Genomic DNA, 13,357 nt, shown 5'->3' with positions numbered 1-13,357 from the left:
GTACAGGTCTGGAGTGGATAGGAATTGGGTACTATCACTTTAGTTTCCAAATCCTCTAGTGGTCCTCACCATCATGGATGTTTCAGAAGCACCCAGAACTCTAACACATCAGCAAGACATAAATATAGGGTTTTGTGTTGTATATAGTAAGTTAGGCTGTGTGGTTCCTTCATATTACATTTGCTATGTAAAGTATAAAAGACACAAGGGACAAGTTTTTTCACATGCAAGCATTGCATTTGCACATACAAAGGACCACAGAACACAGTTACCTGTTTGCATGCACAAAAGCTTGCTTACACATATGTAAATACCGAATTTGCATACACAGATTAACAGGCCATTCTGAATATTTACCCCCACAATGGTGGGGAGTAGTTGAAACAATTTAAATTTTTTTGTTTGTATGCCACTAGTTATATAAATATATTCATAGCCCACTAAGGTAATGGAATAGGGAGAGTTCAAGGTGATCTTTAGGACACCCTTTACCATAACAGTGGAAACAAATATTGCCAACTCTCATATTATTATTTTTTGTTAAACCAGTGACATGATTGTGGCTGGGGCAAGAGCTGATTACATGAGAAGCTCCAGCCTTCTAGTGAATCTCAGCCCTGTGACAGGCTGCCTGCCCCACTTTCCCACCTCCTAGGGCAGAATAATCAATCAGAGCTGCTACAGGTAGAACTCTCGCCCTCCCCATAGCAACCTAAAAACATTCTCACAGAAGAGGAGGGAAGGGAAAGGGAGGGGAGGAGGGAATTAAAGAGCCCAGCAGTTTAAGGTAACTCTGCTCACTCGTTCCCCCTCCGCTCCTGTGAATACCAGGGAAAGGAAGATGCCTCTGCTCTCCCCCTCTCCATCCTTGCAGCATCTGGCTTGGGCAGGGGTGTGTGAAGAGCTTCCCCCGTAGCTTAAAAAGTAGAGAAAGGACCCCACTGTAGTCCTCCCAGGCCCAAGAGAGGGGCATGAAGAAATTTAGGAGGAGCGGCTGAACTGATAGGTAGGGGTTGAATTTATAGGGTTGGTGGCTGGGTGGGGTCAGAATTAATTGATGGATAGATGTGGAGGCGAGAGCTTCTTCACCAAGAGCAAAAAAAAAAAATCACCTCAATAAATTTGGGAGACTGAGCAACACTAATTGTCACACGTGCTGGGGATGGGCAGAGAAATTTAAAATAAATCAAGAGAGACTATAAACTACAATATAGTCAGTTAAAAAAATGAAATGTCTTTTTGGCCAGATTCATATTTTTCATCTCTTGAGGTTGGCAACACTGCCTAAACATATCTAGATAAATAGAATTATTTTGGAACAGGTAGATCTTTATTTAGATACTGAAATGTTTAATGCAACATTTTATATTTTTGTTTTACTTAAGTGGTGCATTTAAATGGTGCCTCTGATGAATGAAAACTAGAAGAGAATCTGTCATGGAATTTTTAGAAATACAAATACTTACTGTATCATCCAGTTCTCCAATGATATTAGTCATTTGCCAATCACTTTTATTGCCAACATATTTAAAATAACTGGAGGAATAAACTGGAATTGCTTGAAATGCTAATACTCCGGATGAGGCTACCAAGCTAAAATGTTAATGTTATTTTCTATTGTTTTATAGGGTGCTTTTATAATCCCTGATTCAGGACAGCACTTAAGCATGTGCTTAACTGAATAGGGATGTTTTCCTTAATCAGGACCAGAAGCTGGATTTTTCTGAGAAATACAATCAGTGAAGTAAATTAATCTGGATTTTTATTTTCAGATGAAAAATTGAGTTCACAGCACCAATTGTTATTTTAAAAGCCCTTTCCCCCCTATTTTTAATTACAGGAGAAAATGTGCATTCATACTGTGAACCTCTTGCATATTTCACTCTACTCTAGCTTGAAGCTGGTCAAAATGAGTCTCTTAAAACTGTTTTTTGTTTGGGCTTGGCTACACTTACAAATTTGCAGCGCTGCAGCAGGTGTGAAAACACACCCTCTGCAACGCTGCAAATTGCGGCGCTGCAAAGCGCCAGTGTAGTCAAAGCCCCAGCGCTGGGAGCCGCGCTCCCAGCGCTGTCCGTTATTCCCCACAGGGAGGTGGAGTACGGACAGCGCTGGGAGAGTTTTCTCCCAGCGCTGGCGCTTTGACTACACTTAGCGCTTCAAAGCGCTGCCGCGGCAGCGCTGCCGCGGCAGTGCTTTGAAATGCAAGTGTAGCCATTTGTCTGTTTGTTTTTTGAGGAACAAGTGTTTGTCAAGATGATCATATAAACACTGTTTCAACATAGGTCAAATTTTGCAAGTGTATTGTGAGCTGCTAGAATGCATAACAGCAACTCAGAATTCCAGCTATTGCTAAACAGACTGATAGGGAAAATTTGCCCCCCCTGTCCAGCCTAGGTTATTATTTGCTTGCAGCATTTATTGTATTAGGCCCAAAGGCCTATAGTCTAGACAACTGTTATATATAAAGCCAAGGTTTGCATTTCTGCTTTTAATATGTTTATCTGTACAGAGGGCATTCAGGGAAAATGAGGAACCAAAAGAAGGAAATAAGATAGAAGTATTCAGCTTGTTTTTGCTTTCTGTATGAATTTTAGCTGGCATAAGTAACCGCAGAGAAAGGGTCTTAAGACTGGCAGACCACCAACGAAAACTGCCCAGAAACAATGAAAGGAAAAACCATATATGGAAGAAGATTGCAGTAGCTTGCTTATGTTATAAGTGTTACTCCCAAATAAGGGAATTTTAAGAAAATGCTAATTTGCGGTTTTAACCTTTATAAGCGTGATAAGAATTGAAACAGGCAGAGGGGAGCTTAACCCTTATAGGGGAATACGCTACCTCTCTCCCTGCATGCATGCTTGTACTCTAATAAAGTGCCTCAGGCTGCCTGATTCTAAATTCAAAGGTGTGGTCAATTTTTTTCCACAACAATTTGGGGGCTCGTCCGGGATCCACAGATGACATCCCTGGATCGGAGGACCGCGGGCGGTTCCCTTCCAGACCCCGGGCCCATCTAACAGGTAAGAGACCTTTTGAAATCTCTAGAGGGGTCTGAAGGAGGACTGATCCGTAGGCTCCGGCTTGGGGTAAGTCACAAGCTGGATCTGAACTTTTAACATCAGGCAGGCCTGACGCCTTTTCTTGAGGTTGATTTGACCCGTGTAAATCCCGGCGTGGTAACGAGTCCGGAGTTGGTTGGTTGGTTGTTTGGAAGTGCCGGCAAGCTCAAGCCTCGGACCCGCGCTCCTTTTCGTCCGAGGGAACTGATAGCCTTTTTTGGGGTTCGGAGGTCCCGGAGCCACCAGGTTGGGAGGGACCAGAGCAGTATTCGCCCTGGCAACTGTGCCAGGAACGTGCCTGTATGTGTGAGGCCGTGCGGCCTGTGTGTGTATAAGGCCGAGCGGCCGGAGTGTGTTGGTCGTGGAAAGACGCCCCAGACCCCCTGTGAAGCAAGCAATTGCTCGTGACCGGGGGTGTTCTGAAAGCAAGCTCCACAACCCGCTTGACGAAAAATTGAAAAGCTTCCCTGACTGGCAGGCCCTGGTAAGTGGCTAACCAGTCAGGGTGCTTGTGTGTGTTCCCCATCCTGTTGCCCTTTACCTCTCCACGTCCCCATGATCCTGTGACCGCTCTTTGAGCACTGCCTTCACCGAAGGCCGCAGGGTCCCTTTGTTTCCCCCCCGGAGCTATAAGCTCCCTTCCCTTCTCGGAGAGGAGGGAAGCCCCAGGGAAACCGCACCGTTGGCTCGGAAGCTACTGCAGCACCGTTGGCTTAAAGGCTGGTGCTCAGGGCTGAAGAGAGACGTGCGGAGACCACGGGCTTTTCTGTTAGCCCGCCCCCCTTACCCGCTCGCCCTGTAGGTTTGGCAGAGGCGGTATCCCGAGCCTCGGAACCTGCTCCCTTGTGTTCCTGCCATGGGCAGGTCGGTGGGCCACTGGTGATAGAACCGGAGCAGTCCTAATAAGCATTCCTTGTGTGATTGGCTTGAGTAGAAGCAAGAGCTGGAGTGAGAATGGGGTCCGGAGGGTCAAAAGCCATTCCGGTCCCACCTAAAGGCACGCCTGCTGCTTATATGTATGTACATTATGGTTCGTTGACGTGTAAACATTTAGAGAAATGGAATTGGTATACTAGGGATGATTTGAAACTGCAGTTTCCCCTGGAGGGAAGTTTTGACCTTGACAGGATTGTGCACCTGAGGGGAGCCCTTCTTGCCAATGCCGTACCTCAGGGACAGTTTGATGCATATTTTTTGTGGTATGATGAAATGGGAAAGAGGCATCAGGAGTCTCAGGTTAGGGGACTAAAGGATTCTCAGGAGAAACTTAGGCAAAAGCTTAAGGAGACACAGGATAAATTGATCCTTACGTGTGGCCCTATGGACCAGCCCACTGCTGGCCCGAAATCATCCCTTTTTCCTGTTCGCCCTATTACAAAGGCGACAGCTTCTTGTTTAACCCCATCAGCCCCGTCCCCTGATGTGATTGATTTGTTCCTGGAGTGCAGACAGTGGCCCACCCAACTCCGAGACCAAGCCCCAGCCTCGGATGAGGAAGGGGACGACTCGGTAAATCCCTCACAGGAGGCCTCTGTCCGCTCTGAACCCCCTTCTTATATATCTACTACTACCCAGTTCCCTTCGACTTCGAGAGGGTCAGGTTCCTCAGTTCGAATCGGGGAAGTTGAATTCCTCGGGGAACTCAGGATCCACTCAGGTTTCCCCTGAGGCTCAGCAACGACTTGCAGAGTTATCTCAGCACGTCGAAGAAGCGATTGCCAGAGCTGCAACTGACTGTGATTCTACCGAAGATCCAGTACGGCGTCTATCAGATGCCTTTGAATTATTAAAAACCTTTGTGCAATCACCTACCTCACCCCCAGCTTTCCGTACCCGATATAAAACGCTTGTAAAGTAGGGTCAGGATAAAACGGGTAATCAATATGGGGAGTTGTTTAACCCTCAGACAGTGAGTTTGCTGTTGCCTTTGAGGCAATTACCCGGAGGAGATGGACGGTTGGTAACTGTACATGCTCCTTGGTCACCAGTTGATTTATATAATTTGATTGACAAATTTCCTAAAATTCGGGAAGATCCCGAGAAATTTCAGGAATAATTGAAAATGGTTGTACAGTGTTATGACCCATCCTGGGCTGACATAGATCAGCTTCTGCGAGCCATGTTACCCAGGGAGACACTTAATCGTCTCTACGATAAAGCACACTGGCCAGGATCAGAGGACGGACCAAATCTTACACATCAGGACTTGGTTCGACACAGGGAAAATTTAATCAGAGAAGTCCTTTCGGTGTGTCCCAAACGGACTGACTGGACTAAAATAAATGCATGTAAACAATTGAAGGGAGAAAATCCTGCTGATTATATGGAACGCCTTAAACAGGCATTTGAAAGGTATTCAGGTATTAACAGGGCGGAAGAAACGGTCGACAAGCTGTAGTGGCAGCCTTTGTTCAGGGGCTCCTCCTGAAAATTAGTGAGCCGTTGAAATTAGCAATCGTTGATTGGGAAGGAAAAGACATGGAAGGTTTTTGGCTGCCGCCCAACATTTTTTTCGACTATTGGAAAAGAAAAAAGAGGACACTGAAACCAAACTCATGGCTTTACAGATTCAGAATTTACAAGGACCCCAGGATAAATTCTCTAAACAGAAACAAAATAGAGACATTCCTATGGTGGCTTTTCACCCAAACCCCAGTACTAGCACCTCACGTGCTTGTTTTGAATGTGGGCAAGAGGGGCATTGGAGGGCACAATGTCCCCGAATATACTGTGCTTATTGTAAAAGGAATGGGCATTTAATAAGAAACTGCTCTAAGCGACCTACGGGGCCTCGTTCAAGCCCAGCACGGGAGCAAAACTCTTTTCAGACATCTCAGCCTTTCCCTGACCCACCCCCTTTACAATTTAATTGTTAGGAGAGCCATGAGATTAGTGACATCGTTGCTTCACTTCTTCCGGTGGATCAAACTGGTCCAACTGTCTCTTGTATTATTAATGGTAACCCCACCCCCTGCTTAATAGATACTGGAGCCTCACGTTCTACTCTGAGGGCACAAGAATTTCCATCCGTACCCCTATCCACGGATATTGTTACTGCGGTGGGTGTGGGAAACTCCCCTATTCCCCACCCTGTTACATCCCCTTTGTCTGTTTCTATTGGTCCCTTATCTGATTATCATGCGTTTCTTCTTAGCCCATGTTCCCCTGTAAATTTATTGGGAAAGGATTTGCTGTGTAAATTGAACTGTACTATATTTTGTACCCCTGACGGGGTGTTTTTGGAGGTGCCCGATCCTGCACAAAATGAAGTTTTAGCTCTGTTGCAGGGGGGGCAGCTTCCACCGGGGGATGCCGAGCCTGGCACTTCCTTATTGCAACAGGAATTGCTAGCTAAGGTTTCTCCTTCACTGTGGGCGGACCATGCAAACCAGGTTGGACATATTGGCTCTGCCCAGCCGGTGAAGATTTGTGTGAACCCAGCAAAGCCACTTCCCAGAATTCGACAATATCCTCTGTCTAAACAGGCTGAGGATGGCATTCGTCCAGTGATTACTGCCCTGTTGGAGCAGGGCGTTATCGTGCCAACAGTTAGTGAATGTAATTCTCCCATTTTTCCTGTACGTAAGCCTGGGAAACAAACTTGGCGATTCGTTCAGGATCTTCGAGCTATTAATGCTGTTATTGTTCCCAGTTTTCCTGTGGTCCCAAACCCTGCTACTATTCTTTCATGTATTCCTTTTTCAGCGTGTTATTTTTCTGTGATTGATCTGTGTTCTGCCTTTTTCTCTATTCCTATCCATAAGGATAGTCAATATTTGTTTGCCTTTACTTATCAGGGTTTTCAGTATACCTGGACTAGGTTACCACAGGGTTATACTGAATCTCCTACTATCTTTTCTCAAATCTTGAAAAGGGATTTGGATGATATTAAATTTCTAATGGGTTCTGTTTTGATCCAGTATGTAGATGATTTGTTACTTGCTTCTGATACTTTAGAAGCCTCTAAGGCGGACACACTTATTTTACTTCAGGCATTAGCTCAAAAGGGCCACAAAGCCTCTAAGGCAAAACTGCAACTTTGCTTGCCTTTGGTCCGCTATCTTGGACATGATATTTCGGCAGGGCAGCGAGGTTTATCTCCTTCACGTGTGCAGGCTATCCTTCAGATACCTAAACCGATCACAAAGAAGCAGATGCGGGGATTCCTTGGCATGGCAGGTTACTGCCGACAATGGATTCCTGGATATGCTTCTCTTGTTCGCCCTTTATATGATTTAACCTTGAATAGGGTATCTGATCCTATTTTTGGACAGAGGAAGCTGAAAATGCTTTTCAACAAGTTAAATGTGCCTTAGCTCAAGCCCCGCATTAGGCCTCCTGATTATAAAAAACCTTTTACTCTGTACTGTCATGAAAAAGACGGTTCAGCCCAAGGAGTGCTTACTCAGTTGCATGGCGATAAAAATAGACCAGTGGCTTATTTTAGTTCTTTTTTGGATTCTGTAGCGGTGGGTTTGCCTCCATGTATTCGATCTGTGGCTGCAGCGGCCACTCTTGTGGAGGCTTCAGCTACATTGGTGTTAGGTAATCCTTTAACTGTTGCTGTTCCACATGCGGTTCTGACCCTCCTTACTAAGGGCCACACTCAGCACCTTTCTAATTCTCGGCTCACTAAATATGAATTGCTGCTTTTGAATGCAGCAAATGTAACCTTAGTTAGGTATCCAGTTCTTAACCCAGCCTCTTTGTTACCTACAGCAATTGATGGTGAGCCTCATGATTGTATATCTGTTACTGCTGAGCTTATAACCCCTAGAGCTGATCTGCAGGATGTCCCCCTTCAAAACCCTGATTTGATATTTTTTGTAGATGGATCTTGTCTTAGGAATTCAGCTGGCCAGCTTATGGCGGGCTATGCTGTTTGTGATTTGTATAGTATTATAGAGGCTTTTTTCCTTCCGACTGTTAAATCTGCTCAAATAGCCGAATTGTTTGCCCTTACCAGAGCTTGCCACCTGGCTACCGGACATTCGGTAACCATTTATACCGACTCCAGATATGCTTTTGGAGTTGTGCATGATTATGGGCAGCTCTGGAAATATAGGGGTTTTCTTACTTCTAGTGGTTCACCTATTTGCAATGGCTCCTATGTTTCAGCCCTTTTATTTGCCCTCCAGCTCCCTTCTTCTATTGCTATAGTAAAATGTTTGGCCCACCGAAAACCCTGCGATGATGTTACGCGAGGAAATGCCCTGGCGGATGCTGCCGCCAGGCAAGCGCCCTTTCGGGTCTCCGGCTCCCACCGAAATATTCCCCTTTGTGTACTTCAGCCTCTTTCTCCAGCTACATCCTCTCAGGACCTTGCACGTATGCAGGAATCTGCACCTGAGAAGGAGAAGGTTGCCTGGAAGTTGTCTGGGTGCTCGAAACACCCAGAAGATGCTTTGTGGCGTGATCTAAATGGTCGCTTGGTTGCGCCCCAGGCTTTTCTTCCCTACCTGGCTCGTTGGCCCATGGCTTAGCCCATGTGGGTAAGGGAGGGATGATTGCATCGGTAGCGAGACATTGGTATGCCCCAAAGTTTTCCAGTGTGGCTCAGCACTATTGCAATTCTTGTTCCATCTGTTTAGCACATAACAGCGGTAAACCAATCCGCACTAATCTGGCAGCTCACCCTGTACCGTGGGGGCCATTTGTGAATATTCAAATTGATTTCATAAGTATGCCAAAGTGTTGTTCTTATGAATATGTGCTAGTGTGTGTGTGTATGTATTCTGGGTGGGTTGAGGCCTACCCTTGTGTTAAGGCTGATTCCATCACAGTGGCAAAGAAGCTGTTGAGGGATTTTATTCCTAGGTTTGGACTACCTGTCTCTATAAATAGTGATAGAGGTACTCATTTTACTGGCCAGATCATGCAGCATCTTTGTAAGACCCTCAACATCGTGCAACATTTGCACTGTGCTCACCACCCTCAAAGTGCAGGGGCGGTGGAGCGTAAGAATGGGGAGCTTAAGAACAAGCTCGCCAAGCTATGTTCTGAGACTGGCCTTAAGTGGCCTGATGCCCTGCCCTTAGCTCTGATGCAAATGAGGAACACCCCGATGCGAAAGCATGGGTTGTCTCCACACGAAATTCTCATGGCTCGACCAATGAGAATGCCAGTCTCCCCACCCTTACTCCCTAAGCAAAGTAATTTACAGCTAGATGATGATGCTGTTTTGGATTATTGTAGGGCACTAATCCGTCATGTTAGATTTATCCATTCACAGGTTACAGACGCCCTACCTGAACCTGCAGATACTGCATGCCACCCATTGCAGCCCGGTGATTGGGTCTACCTTAAAGTGCACCAACGGAAATCCTCCCTGGAACCTCGGTGGAAGGGCCCTCACCAGGTGCTGTTGGTTACTCACACGGCGGTCAAGTGCCAAGGATACCCACGTTGGGTCCACGCCTCTCACTGCAAAAAGGTTGCCCCACCTTTGGATCCCACTACGGCACCCTTCGTTCCTAAGGTTCAAAATCAAGTCACTAAAAAGGACTATAATCCAGTAGGAAATTCTTTAACACCTAAGCCCCAGGACGAGGAGCCAAGATATAATCTCAGGAAAAGACTTTAACGGAGAACTAGGAAAAGACTTATTTCCAATCTGTTGAGAGACTCATTGCAATGGCTGATCCAAGAGCAAAAATCAAAGAATCAGCCATGGTGCGAAAGTGGCTTATGCCGTCCCTTTGGTTTATTTGTGTGACTATGTTTTTTTTTGCTTTTGAATCTTCATGATACCCTTATGTTTTTTTGGATGTCAGGGAAAGTTAATGCACCCGTTACCCCGATCCCTATAACATCTTTAAGTCCCCCGTTACGAAAGACCAAACCGATCTTGTACAAAACAAAACCAACCCCACCCACGAAGCCATGTCCAGCCCCAGTAAAGAAAAGGCTAGCGCGGTCGGCTGAGGTGAGGAAGGGAATTACACCTTTGACCATGAAAGATATAGAGAATTGGCCCTGGTATAAAAGACGCAATATAGTCCACTGGCAGGGGGGAACATGTGGAATATATTCTTGGGAATGTGGTACCGAATGGCTGGCAGGATTTATCCCACAAGCTGCACATTGTACTAAGGGCCAAGTACCATACCCATGTCAAACTATTCCCTACTTGTTATCGGAACCTAATCCTTCCTTTTCAACAGCCCCAACAAGACAAATTGTTCCTACCCTCCATCCCCGCCCCCACCAGGAACACAACATGACCTTTGACGATTTTACATGGCCTAGGCCCTCTTCTATTAGCAATTTATTTTCTTATTGTTCAACCAAATTAATTTTTTTTGCTCAAGGCCACCTTTACCAGCGGGTAATGGAGTGGGAACCTTTGGGAACTGTACGTGTTCATTCTATTAACGTTTCTGTTTATTATAATACCACACCCACAAAAACCGTTTCCTTTATGCAACAGTGGGGAAAGGATACAGATGCAATGTTATTCCCTGGCCTGTGTTTGATAGATAAAAGAAGAGAATCAGTAGCACTAAACAAGCTTTTTTCAGTCTGGGAGTCCTTGAGTCCTTTATTCTCTATCTACCAACGGAAGAACGTGTTCAGGTCAGGATCAAGTAAAGGCCGTTTAGCCCAACAAGGATCATTTCCTTTTCTATACTTCAATCCCTCTGGATGCCATCTGGTTTCATGAAAAAAACCCTCAGTGCTTTGCCTCTGTTACCTTGGCTGGTAGGCTACTCTACATTTATAATTTGATTAAAAAAGTCTTTGCTGATCTATGATTGCTCCCTTTTATTTTATCTCTGTTAAAGAAATGTAGTTACTTCAGCTGCAGTTACACTAAAACATCTGCAAAAAGAACAGGAGTACTTGTGGCACCTTAGAGACTAACACATTTATTTGAGCATAAGCTTTCATGGGCTACAGCCCACTTCTTCAGATGCATGGAATGGAACATATAGTGAGGAGATATATATACATACAGAGAACATGAAAAGGTGGAAGTAGCCATATCAACTCTAGGAGGCTAATTAGCCACAAGTACTCCTGTTCTTTTTGCGGATACAGACTAACACGGCTGCTACTCTGAAAACTAAAACATCTGCCTTTTGCCATATAGAAGTATGAAGAAGCATCATAACATATATTTTTGACTTGTAATACAGCAGTGGATCCAAAAGCTAAGCTTATTTTGAAATAAAATTATTGCTCTTATGTTACGAATATTACTGCATTGTGACATAACACATCTACTTTATTTTTCACTTTTGATAGTCTCTGTAAAACATTCAACTCAGCTGAGCATTATGTCTCAGGCAGATCATCCCCCCCCCTCCCCAAAAAACCCCAACACCTATTTTGCTTTGCTCTGTACCTGTTGAAATGTATATCTAGCTAGCTAGCTAGCTCTCTATCACAAACCAGAATTCATTGGATCGGAGAATGGTATAAGAATCTAACTTCCATAGGCTTATCTGCTATTTTTTCAGATGTGGATAATAGCATGTATATCTTGCTTTTTAAGTTACTCCTCCATTTGGCATGTTAATAAAGAACTATCATAACTCTGTGGTCCCTCCAAAGGAATCATTTAGTTTAGTTTATTTAGGCTATTAAAGGTAATATATGAGTAAGTCTCAGAACTAGAAGGCTTGGAGCTCATCTACATGAACAATTAGTTCATGGGAAGCTGGGGTGTAAATCTACCCTGAACGATTTACTTTAATAAAAAAGCATAATGTATAATTTAATAATATGCTGCAAACAGTAAACAACAAAATACAGTCCCCACAATGCCTTTCCTAATGACTGCCAGGCTCCCATAGAAGCACTTATATATTGTGATTCTTCCCACCAAATATCTAATAAATCAGTACTCTTGTATAGAAATTTTAGGACTCTGATAATCTTCTCTAATATCTTTAGCAACTACACTACTCTGGTATATTTGGCTGCCCACCAGGCAGGGCCCACTGTTGCCTCAAATGCTGGATGGTTTTCAGGTGAAAGCCTTTTCCCTCAGCAGGGAGCTACAAATAGTCACTCTCTGGACTTCATTCTGCATCTACTGGAGTCAATGGAAATGTTGTCACTGCTGTCAGTGTTTGCAGAATCAATCTGTCTGCTGCTACTGGTTGACAGGGAACTAGGGCAGAAACATGACCCATAAGTCTTTGTAAGTGGTTGCCAGGGAATTCTAATAGCATAGACCAGCTCCAGGCAGAGCAGGGGCATCCTAGCAGTTCCTATTGCTGTTCCTCAGTGGGTGATACCCCATGCTCCCCCCCGACCCCGGCTTGGCCCCTGGCATCTTCTGCCAGTGCCCTGTTCCCCGTCCTCCTCTGCAGCTGTTGCACATACTCCTGGCCCCTCTCTTGTCTGGGTGTCTGTGCCAGGACCTGAGGTGGCTGGAAGGCAGGGAAAGGAGAGCAGTTCCTACCCATTCCCTGGTGGTTAGCCCAATCTCATGTGTCACAATGGCCTCTCCAGCCCCAACTCTGGATCCCGCTCTTGCTTCCCCCTGCTATCCCCATGCTAGTGCACACAGGAGAAGAAACGTAACCAGGTCCTGCTCTCACCTCTGTGAGATATTGTGACAGTGGAATACATATATCAGCCCTCCCAGTAGCTCCATTTCAGGGGTGCTAGCCTCCCTCTCCCCCGCAACTTCCACCATCCCAGGCTTAGGCACTTGGGGTTAGATCCTGAAAGCTGTTGAACACCCAAGGGTGTGGCTGTTCATCACTTCCCAGGATCAAGCAGTTGTTTTCTGACTGGCTTAGAAAATGTAAACAAAATGTAGCCTCTGTGAGAAAGAACTAAAATGGCTTCTGCTAACACTCCTGGCCACAACTACATCATAAGAGTTTGGTCAAAACCAACTAACCTAGACTGGAATTTTAAAAATAGTGACATTATTATGGCAAGTTGCCATCCTGATATCAAAGAATGCAACAAAAAAAATCATCCAGCTTCCTACCCCCTAATGCCAACTCTGCTTACGACCCTTGTAAATCCTGCCCCCAACCCCCTGGCTGGTCGTGACCACCACATTGAGAAACACTGTTGCAGAGCACTCTTTAAACATTGCTAATGCTTTGCTATTGTCCTGCTCCTATGACATGAGTTTGGAATTGAATTTGTTGGGGTTTAATTTACTGTTTTAGGTATACTGAATTCCAACTAACTGAGTAAGCATGAGAAACTGGCATTTAGACTCAGTACCTCCAACAGTTTCAGACTGACAAATTATTATGTATTTCCAGACCAATTACTCCATGTGAGAACAATATTATCCAATTATCAGACATATATGCTTGTTC

The 13,357-nt window shown here is 45.0% G+C and overlaps 1 protein-coding gene across 5 annotated transcripts; it reads left to right on the top strand.

Moving 5' to 3' along the window:
* The first annotated feature begins 742 nt into the window (after positions 1–742).
* LOC120405611 lies at positions 743–10,793 on the top strand. Of its 5 annotated transcripts, none has more exons than XM_039539252.1 (2): positions 743–787; positions 9,295–10,793. In XM_039539252.1, the coding sequence occupies exon 2, from the start codon at positions 9,817–9,819 to the stop codon at positions 10,723–10,725; it is 909 nt and encodes a 302-aa protein (XP_039395186.1). In that variant the 5' UTR covers positions 743–787; positions 9,295–9,816; the 3' UTR covers positions 10,726–10,793. The 5 variants fall into 5 exon arrangements, with proteins under 5 accessions (XP_039395186.1, XP_039395188.1, XP_039395187.1 ...); XM_039539254.1 differs by lacking the exon at positions 743–787 and adding an exon at positions 797–1,006; XM_039539253.1 differs by lacking the exon at positions 743–787 and adding an exon at positions 797–1,006 and having other exon boundaries at positions 9,279–10,793.
* The last annotated feature ends 2,564 nt before the right edge of the window (positions 10,794–13,357 follow it).

Source organism: Mauremys reevesii, linkage group 5 (assembly GCF_016161935.1).
Source record: "Mauremys reevesii isolate NIE-2019 linkage group 5, ASM1616193v1, whole genome shotgun sequence".
Classification (NCBI taxonomy): domain Eukaryota; kingdom Metazoa; phylum Chordata; order Testudines; family Geoemydidae; genus Mauremys; species Mauremys reevesii.
The sequence above is the reverse complement of the archived record's forward strand: the minus strand, read 5'-3'. Positions and strand labels throughout refer to the sequence as shown.

Bases quoted from the DNA above. Each gene is read 5' to 3' on its own strand.
- LOC120405611 (XM_039539252.1), top strand. From the start codon at position 9,817: ATGTTTTTTTGGATGTCAGGGAAAGTTAATGCACCCGTTACCCCGATC.